At 57.1% G+C, this 9106-nt stretch overlaps 1 protein-coding gene across 1 annotated transcript; it reads right to left on the bottom strand.

Annotated features, from left to right (window-relative positions):
* Nucleotides 1-510: 510 nt before the first annotated feature.
* Nucleotides 511-8839, bottom strand: EDA2R (ectodysplasin A2 receptor). Its single transcript, XM_040090912.1, has 8 exons — nt 8732-8839; nt 7934-8112; nt 7079-7164; nt 6752-6916; nt 6141-6287; nt 5519-5997; nt 5244-5292; nt 511-4860 (listed from the first exon to the last, which is right to left on the bottom strand). The coding sequence occupies exons 1-8, from the start codon at nt 8816-8818 to the stop codon at nt 4565-4567; spliced, it is 1488 nt and encodes a 495-aa protein (XP_039946846.1). The 5' UTR covers nt 8819-8839; the 3' UTR covers nt 511-4564.
* Between the last annotated feature and the right edge of the window lie 267 nt (nt 8840-9106).

A 9106-nucleotide genomic window follows, 5' to 3' on the forward strand; every position in this document is an offset into this window, starting at 1 on the left:
AACATGCTTTGTGCTAATAATTATTTTAAACATATGAGTGTAAGGGCATGAATAGGCTTATTGAGCCCTGTAATTACTGAGCTTAAACAGCAACTGTTCCTCAGTGAAGCTTCGGGAATGAGAATTCCCTGGCCGTCATTTAGGGGTCTCTGCCTCCCCCTGTCCCCAGACCATGCAGTGAACCACACATGAGACTTGGCCACTCAGGGGAAGGTTAAACTCGTGTAAAGCTGATACCTGCAGTGGGGGCAAGCACCCTGTGGGAAGAGGCCCAGGACCGCGGCCACCCCATCCAGCACGCACCACCCCACACCACCAGCCTGTTCCCACACCAGGGATGAGGCTGGTGACCTCGGCTGCTGCAGCACCTCTCTGAGAAGTGCTGCCTGCCCTGCCAGACATGGCCTTCCAGCCCCCACTGGCCCCTGCAGCATCAGCCCCAACCGGCAGGCGGGCAGGGGGCCCGCAGCAATGGGGAGAGGAATCAAAACTCAACAAGCGTCACCGTGTCTGGCTCCAAAATTTATTGAACTACAAACACACATCACTCAAGAGCACCAGGTCTGGAGGAATGTGAGGGACCAACCCCCTTTCATTATCAAGGGGCAGGAGCTTCAGCTTCTGCTTGATTTGAACACAGACAACACCCCAAACCCAACAGAAACAATGCTACAGCAGAATTACAATGGTAACGGTGCAGAATTTACAAAAATATAAATAACCTATTCGTAACCCTTAAGAAAAATATCATCTACCGTAAAAAACAACATGTATTCCCTTGGGTAAAACCATGGCTACAGAAATGTAGTGATTACTTTCTTTTTGAAAAGCACCTCAGTCTGAAGTATTAAATAATCTGAGATGGAGAGGGTATCTCCCCCCAACACTTGCAGACTCTTCCAAGAAGTGTGCCCAGATCAGTAACACCAAGGTTTCTTTAGTATTGCCTATTTCTGTAGAAGCACATTGGAGGGACAGCTCTCATGAGCCCCCTGTTCAGAAACAGCACCCGAGGGATGTTCACCAATTGTTCACCAGAATAAACACTTTAACAACAGTGAAGTATGTGCCTATTTTAAGTCTATGTTTAAGAGGTTCCCAGAAGAGGGCTGGATTTAAACTTATCATACAAATTCCTCTGCAAATCAGACTTCCAGGCAAGACTGGTGTGGAAACCACTCACTTGTTAAAAAATAACCCCATCGCACTGGAGTGTTTCCACTGTTCAGTCCTAGCTCGAGTTTGCACAGATGCAGAGTTATTTCATTTCTTTCACTTCTCTGTGAGCCATGCCAGCTTGGCACAAATGGCTTCCTGAAGCTGTGGTGTGAGATCCAGCACTACAGGAATTTCTCTCCCTTACATTCTATGTATTATTTTGAAAATACTATTAAAAAGCAAAAGTCAAGTATCAAGTCCATTGGTTCCCCACTGAAGCAGTTCCCTGCTCAGGGATCACCGTTGTTATGATGTCTGAGTCACAGCGTTATTCCTGGTTTCAAGGCTCTCATGGTTCCCTGAGGGCTCTGGCTGGGCTCGAGGCAGCCTGGCCAAAGGGCCTTAGGGTGGGCTAAAGCCTACCTGTTGAACTTCTGGCCCTTGTAAACACAGCTGGTTTTGTCGCCACAGCTGAAGGAAGGTGCCTGCCATGAGCACAGTGAGAGTGGGGAGCAGCCCTTGGCAGGGAGCTGGGGGAGCCTCACTGCTGAGTCCTGCAAGGCTCAGGTGCAGCGTCCAGCCCTGCTGGAGCACCAGCCAGCGTGACTTGAAGAGACTGACACCACCTGTGAGGCTCTGTGGGGAAACCCAGAACAGTTCAAAAGAATGCAAAGCCAGTCCCTGCCAAGCAGTGCTGAGGCAGCACACCCTGTGGCACAGCCAGGGCCGCAGGGGCAGGAGCTGTGGCATGGCACACACAGCCCTACACACCCTGCATGGCGTGGCCCATACCCATACACAGCACAGCTCAAGACCCAAGGCAGGGGTTGAGTTTTTTGACTGTAAGTAATACTGCTCAGACATCAAACAATTAAAAAATAAGTTTACCTTAAAAGCTACGAAGGGAAAGGGGTGGATTTCTTTACAAAAGTGAGGAAAATCCCCAAAAGAATGAACTACAACCTCACTTCGTTTGTTTGGCCCATAGCCAAACCCTGGCACATCAATATAGTTGCCCAGCACGTGAAGAGATTTGCAGCATACACCCGTGACATATCCCCATTTATCCACAGCTCTAATTTAACCACCCCTCCTGCCCATCTCTTGCTCCTGACACTGCCATGTGCCAGGAGCAGGCTGGCTCTGCCACCCTGCCTGGCTGCCACTGCTCTTTGCACTCCAAGTGACCACGCACTGGTGACACAGGAACACGCAGGACAAGCTGCCCAGTCCGGCTCCAGCTTCAAAGCCAGGGCCAGCAAGCTGAGCTGCAGGGAGGCTCCTCCTCAGATGCAGTGGGTGAAGTTATTTTCCTTCCCACTGGAAGTGACTATGTCCACAGAGGGATTAAATATTTATTGGATTTTGTGAGGTGATTAAACCCAGCACACTCCCTGCCACAGAAAAGCCTCAAACAGGAAATCCCTGGCCCCAGGCTGTGTGTGCTATAGCAACACTCCCGGCTGCTCCCTAACAGTCTGAGACTGCAGCAAAGAGTCTGACTAATGCTGGCCCCACACGGCACAAGGCTCACCGCTGTGGGTCTTGGGGAACAAAGAGCAATGAAACGACCTTGACTGCGGAAGAAACAAGCGGCGAGGGGAAGTGCCAGGACCAGCTCAAACTGCCCGTGCCTTCGCTTATCTGGGCACATCCTGGGCGTGCTCAAGCCCCAACATCTTTAAACAGGGAAAGGAAACACAAGCAGCTATTCCTGCCCGGGGTGCGGGGGAGGTCTGCCTTCCTAGAAGGGCACCCGCTCCTTTCAGGTACTGTGGTCAGATACAGGAGGGTTCTGTGGGCTCGGCCGAGGGGCCCTGGCTGGGGGCAGCAGGCAGTGGGGGAACAGTGCCACTTGCTGGTGACCACCACACCACCGGCCGGGCCTGAGACCCCGGTGACAGGCAGGACGGCAGAAAGCGCTCGGCAGAGCCAGCCACGGCAGCGAGGGATGAAACAACAGAGGCAGAGCGAGTGCCACCAGCTCAGCGCCCCTGCCACGCTGTCCGGGAATTTCGGGACAGCTAGGGTGACACCTATCACATCACAGAACATCCGGAACTGGAAGGGACCACAAAGATCACGGAACCTGTCTCTAAAGCGAATGGCCCACAGAGGGATGGAACCCTCAAGCCCTGATGTTAACAGCACCGTGGGCCGTCCGTGCCGCTGGGCGCTGAGCCACCGCCGCAGCTGCTCTGCCTCCGCACGCCCCGCGTGCCTGGCCGCCCCCGCACCGCTGTGCCCCGCTCAGGAACGTGCTCCTGCAGCCCCCGCTCCTGTCCGGGGCCACCAGCAGAGCCCCAGGGGCCAGGGCAGACCGAGAGCAGCCCAGCTGCCTGGAGCCCCCAGGCTCAGGCGCAACACCAAAATCAGGGTGACCGGTGACAGCAAGACTGTGGCAAGTTATGACAAATCCCCCAGGATGGAATACCAAGCAGAAGGGTGCTCTCTCTTCCCAGTAGCAACTCCCAGGAATGAGAAATCGGGCCATTTTTAGGCAGGGAAAAAAGAAAAGAAAAGAAAAATATTATTTTAAAAGAGGAGGAGTTCCTGCTGTGGCTGGCACAGGAACGTCACTGCTGCCTGTGACCAGTCACAGCTTCAGCCCTCAGCTGCCACCCGCGGTGCAGTGTCCCTGCCCCAGACACACTCTGCCACCAGGGTTTGCGAAGCCTTGGAGGCGATGGGCAGCGAACAGCCAGAGGGCTGGGGTGAGCCAGCACCTGCCCATGGCCAACAGCCACAGCCCAACGAGGAGTTACATCAGCTCATCCCCAGAATCAGTCCGAAACTCACGCCAGGATGCTACCCTACACCACAAATGGACACGAGAGGAAGGTGCCAGGGTGGCACAGAGGGACAAAGGTTGGAGCCTGGCACATCAGCCACGGCCAAGTCCTGTGCCAAGGAAATCGCAGCACAGAGAGAAGCAACTGAAAAGTAAACTGAGACAGTGGCAATTGGCACCTGGGAAAGCAGAGCATGGGCCAGAGGAAGGATGGGAAAGCTGGAATGGAGGAGATGGCTGGGCTCATAGGAGGACATTGCCCACAGAGACCAAGCCCCATGGCTGAGGGACCACATGGCAACAGTTGGGCAGGACAGGGCTCACTGCAGAGCCAGAGCATCACAGCACAGCAAGAGGCAAGGATGTCACAGCCAGAGAAAAACAACCTCTGGAGGAGCCTGAGCAAGCCCTCCCCTATGGAGCAGGGAAAAGGCACAGTGCTTTCCGAAACCCCTGTGCAGAGACGGCCCTGTCGTGTCCTTCCACTCCATGATGCAAAGACATTCTCTGTGTCCTCCTGCCATGCACACCAGGGAGCTTGTGTGGCTGCAGGCCACTGGATCCTCTCTCACATGAGTAACAGTGCATGGAGCTTCCTCCATCCCTCCCTGTCCTCTAGCGCTGGCGGTCCGGCGTGGGGCTGAGCGTGAAGTGGTCGCAGAGCAGGAGCAAGGCGTCAAACCGCTGGAGCCGCTGCAGCGCCTGCGCCAGCAGCGGGACAGTGACCGCCGCTCCCGCGTAGGTGAAGTGTGAGACCAGCTGCTCAAACCCCGAAATCCGTCCCAGCAGCTGAGGCATGAGCCCCAGCTCCAGGGCCACATGGCTGAAGTTCTTCACACCGTTCAGGGAAGGGTCCAACAGGAAGGCAAGCGACTGCACCAAGGAATGGGGCAGCTCTGCTATGGGGAGACCTGGGGACAGCAACACAGCGAAGCTGGGTTAGTACTCATCCTACCCACACAAGGTAAGGGAAAAGACAACAGCCAGCCTCAGCCCCAGCTGAGTAGCTGAAAGGTCACCCTGCCAGGGCAGCTATCTCCTCCAACATCACTTTTTGAGGGCAGCAATATGGAGCTGGCTCAGTCCTGGGGAAGGTAGTGACTGGTGACATCTGCCCACAGGCCACTCAAGGCAGCATCACAGAAAATATATCCTGTGGACCAGCACCAAAGGCCACAAGTCAGGTAAGTCCCTGGTGGGGACATGGTGGGCTTCTGGAGGAGCTCCCTTCCAAGGACCTGCCTCTGACATTCCCTTACCTGGAGTACAAAGGTGAGACTGGAAGGCTGCTTACCTTTGGCTGTGCTGCTGATCTGAGTCACCAGGCTCTGGGCATCATCCACCTGGTGAGACAAAGACCCCAGGGTTGGTGGCAGTCAGCTGAGAACAGCAACGCCTGGCTCTGCTCCCAGGGCTGTCACAGGGAACGGTGCTTCTCCTCCAGCCCCGCCACCCCATATTAACGTAACTCAGCCCATGTTCCCACCCCTACGCTGAGCCCAGCCTTTGTGCCTCACCCTTGGGCAACTGGCGGTAGTTCTGAGGAGTGATGAGGCAGGAGGAACTTACCGGCTGCTCCCCAGGTGGGATTTCGGCCGTGGGCAAGTGGTGAGCCCCCTCCTGCACCCCACCGCCGCTCTCTGCTGGAATCCTCTTCATCGCCCGGCTCGCTGCATCCTCCAGCCGCTCACCACCCACAAACTCCGCCTGGGTGGAGAACTTTTGGAGGTCCAGCTCAGTGCACTCCACGGGTGCATGCGGCCACTTGTGCTGCATCTCGGAGGCGCAGGAGGAGAGGGGGGCCAGAGCCTCCACCGTGCCCGGCCGGCCCTGCCGGGGGGTGGGGGGTGGCAGGACCCCCTCCAGGCAGTCACTGTGGCCTGAGGCTCGGATGAGGGGCTGGCTTTCCAGGAGGCTCCTGCCCAGCTGGGCCTTGGAGGCAGTGCTGGCTGTAATGGCTGGTGGCAAGTCCATCTCTGGCTGGAGAGAGGGGAGCTGGAGACCCACGGCTTCCCCATCCGAAATGAACTGCACCGCTTCCACGGGGCCTGGAACCAGAAACCAGCACGGGTCAGTGAGGCTCGCCATCCAGCTCCATCCCTCCTGCCTAGTGGCATCTCATCCTGGGAACGTGTGAGCTGGAGCCCAGCACCACCCTCCCTTCCCCAGGGAAGGCAGCAAGCGCAGGTACCTTCTGCCTGCCTGTAGCAAGGGCTCAAATTCTTCACACCCAGGCAGCAGGGTCCAGACATCTGCTCCTCGCACAGGAACCTGCTGGGTGCTGCAGCAGTCGGGAACGTTGCTCGCTGGCCCGAGAAGTTCTGAGTCCTCAGGAAGACTTGGAGGATAGAGAAACAGCCTGAGCAAAGGTTTGGCTTGCTTTCCTAGCATGTTCTCAGCCCTGTGGTATGTCTGCCAGCGAGGAGCTGGGAGCCCAGCAGCTCCCTGGCGTGCTGCTGGATGCCATCCTGCCCCAACCTTGGCCACCAAACCTGCAGCCCTCTTCATTCTGCAGCAAAGAGCCACCCAACCAGAAAAACCTCAGAAGGGAGGACTGACAGTTCTGACTGTGAAATGGCCTCCTCCTGATGGCCCTAAGAAGGAGGGAGGCTCCTGTGTGTCACTGAGCAGGTAAAGCACAAGGGAGGTCCTGCAGGCACGAGAAGCAGGATGAGGTGTCTGTTCTGTACAAGCTGAGGAACAGCTGGGTCACTGTGCTGAGAAGGTGGCAATGCTCTACACAGCAAGAAGGGGCCACGGGCACAGGTGAATGGCACAGCAAGGAGGAGAGCACCAACTCACCTCTCTGGCACTGGCTTTTCCAGAATCGCTTGCAGTAGATGATGGAAAGTGCCAGAAGCACCAGGACGATGATGACCAGGGCACTGCTGGTTAGTGCAAGAAGGGCTGTGTCCTGGGGTGGTACAGTAGGGACAGCGACCTTCACCAGGTTTGTTCTGGACCGACCTGCAAACATCACCCACAAAGAGCTGGAGCCAAACTCTGAGGCTGCCGCCCCTTCCCTGCCCACCCCTTGCCACGTGCCATGATCGTGCCTCCTCCAGCGGGGCTGCAGCTCCCCTGTGCCCACATCACCTGCCCCGGCCCCACCAGCTTGGGGGCACCTACACTGCGGCTCGGAGGATGGCGTCTGCTTGGTGCAGGGAATGCACTCCCACTCCAGCTGCCCGCTGATCCGCGCCTTCCGGTAAAACCTGCCAACAGAGCAGACAGGCTCAGCACAGCCTGGTACCCACCTCCCTGGCTGTGCAGCCAGCTGTGCCCCCCACCCTCGTAGCAGAGGGCCACAGCTGACCATGCACTCCTGCCTGGCTGGCAACAGGAGCGACAGGGCTCTCATTGCTGGCTGGAGCTGCACCACACCTCCTTGTTCATGTCTAGCCAATTTGACAAGAAGCAACATCTTTCCAACAGCCCTCCCACCCCTGTGTCTGCTGAGGTGGATTTTAATGATTAATAGCTCCCCACAGGGCTGGGAACACCCCAGCTACAGCTCTGTGTGAGAAGAGACTCATACACCAGAGCCCTGACTTGCTCCTGTCCCAGGCCCACCTCTGGCCAGCGGTGTCTGCAGCACCTGGGTTTGGCACAGGCCGTCTGTACACATTCCATTTCAGTACCCCCTTAAACCCCCTCTTTGGGGACTACCAACCATAGTGGTCTACAACCCCTCACCTTCCGGGGCTCAGCTACAACTAGAACAACTGGAGTCTGGAAGTTCTCTTTCATGGCTCACTTACAGGAACCTTCATGTTCCCTTCCCTGGAGCTGCAAACGGGACCCACCAGACGGGTCTGACTTCCATGTCACTAGCAGCGTCCTCATGGAGAACATCGCTGGGTCACCAGGCTCCTCTTAGGTCCCACGTGGGACCATGAGTGCCTCAGGTAACCCCCCCTCTGCCCAGCCCCTCCCTGCCTGCCCCCAGGTGCGGCTGCGGCGGCTCTGCTCGGCCCCGCTCACCCCGGCAGGCACTCCCCGCAGACCGCGTCGGCCGTGGCTGTGCAGTTGGACTTCTGGAGGCGGTTGATGAGGGCGCAGGACAGGCAGGGCTTGCAGCCGTGATGTCCCCAGCGGTCCTTGAACTTCCTGGGAGGGCAGGCCACGCACTGCGCGTCCCCGCCGCTGCCGTCGCCGCAGTCCTGCAAGGCACGAGGTCAGGGGCGGTGCTGGGGGAAACAGTGTCCCTTCTTTGGGGACACAGGGTGGCAGGGCCACCGTCCACGTGGGGTCCTCAGAACCCAGCGGAGAGCAGCTCCCAGAAGATGCTTGGGGACTGGGTCTGCTGCCCAGCTGGAGCCCACTGATGTGTTCTGGGTGTTGGAAAGCTGCAGCAGCACCGTGCCCCAGGAGGCACCGCCAGGGGAACACAGCTGCCTCCCACCAATCCACGCCTCCACCACCCAGGCCAGGCTGGGACCCCCTGCAGCAGCGTCCTGCTGGCACCCACCCATGTGCAGCCCAGCCACGCAGTGTGACCTTTTTGGGGCTACAGACCAGGGGAAATTTAGACTTCCACCAGTGAAAAAGGAAATCAGGCTGCTTCTTGTGCTGCCTTAAATCCCTCACCACCTCCTGCTTCCATTGTCTCACCCTTCTACCAGGGTTAAGTGAAACAATCCACCATCCCATCCTACCAAGTCTCTGCTCTTCCCAACATGCTGGGACCTAAGATCATCTTTCTGAAAGGAGGCTGGCAGAGGAGTAACCCAGCTGTGCCACCCATGATGATTTCTGCTCCTTACAGAGAAGTCAATTTACCTTGGAAAGCTCCTGCCCAGGCATGCACTTTCTGCAGGGGACACATTTCTTCTGGTCATCCAGGTACTCACTCTCTTGGCAGGCCATTGTTCTGGAGAGGAGAGGGGAGCTTGGGGACGAGAGGAAGAGAAGGCAGAGGGATCAAAACCAGCCCTAACACATTTGGGATGAGCAGTGTTCCCATCTCTGGGTGAACATCTCCACCTGGCCAGGACAGCAGCCAACACTGCTGAGCACCACGGGTGGGACTTGGGCAGGAGGTAATTCCTGGTTCCTTCCACATGGCTCCATCCAGTCCCAGGCTTCCCAGCAAGGCTGGTGATGAGCTGCCCCATTCTCACAGCCTCACAAGGCACCAAACGAAATTTTAGTCAC

Source organism: Hirundo rustica, chromosome Z (genome assembly GCF_015227805.2).
Source record: "Hirundo rustica isolate bHirRus1 chromosome Z, bHirRus1.pri.v3, whole genome shotgun sequence".
NCBI classification, from domain to species: domain Eukaryota; kingdom Metazoa; phylum Chordata; class Aves; order Passeriformes; family Hirundinidae; genus Hirundo; species Hirundo rustica.

Coding starts and splice junctions, on each gene's coding strand:
- EDA2R (XM_040090912.1), bottom strand. CDS start 8,818: ATGGCCTGCCAAGAGAGTGAGTACCTGGATGACCAGAAGAAATGTGTC. Junction 6,288..6,751: donor GAAAAGCCAGTGCCAGAGAG/GTGAGTTGGTGC, acceptor CTATCCTCCAAG/TCTTCCTGAGGACTCAGAAC. Junction 5,293..5,518: donor TCCCACCTGGGGAGCAGCCG/GTAAGTTCCTCC, acceptor TTGTCTCACCAG/GTGGATGATGCCCAGAGCCT.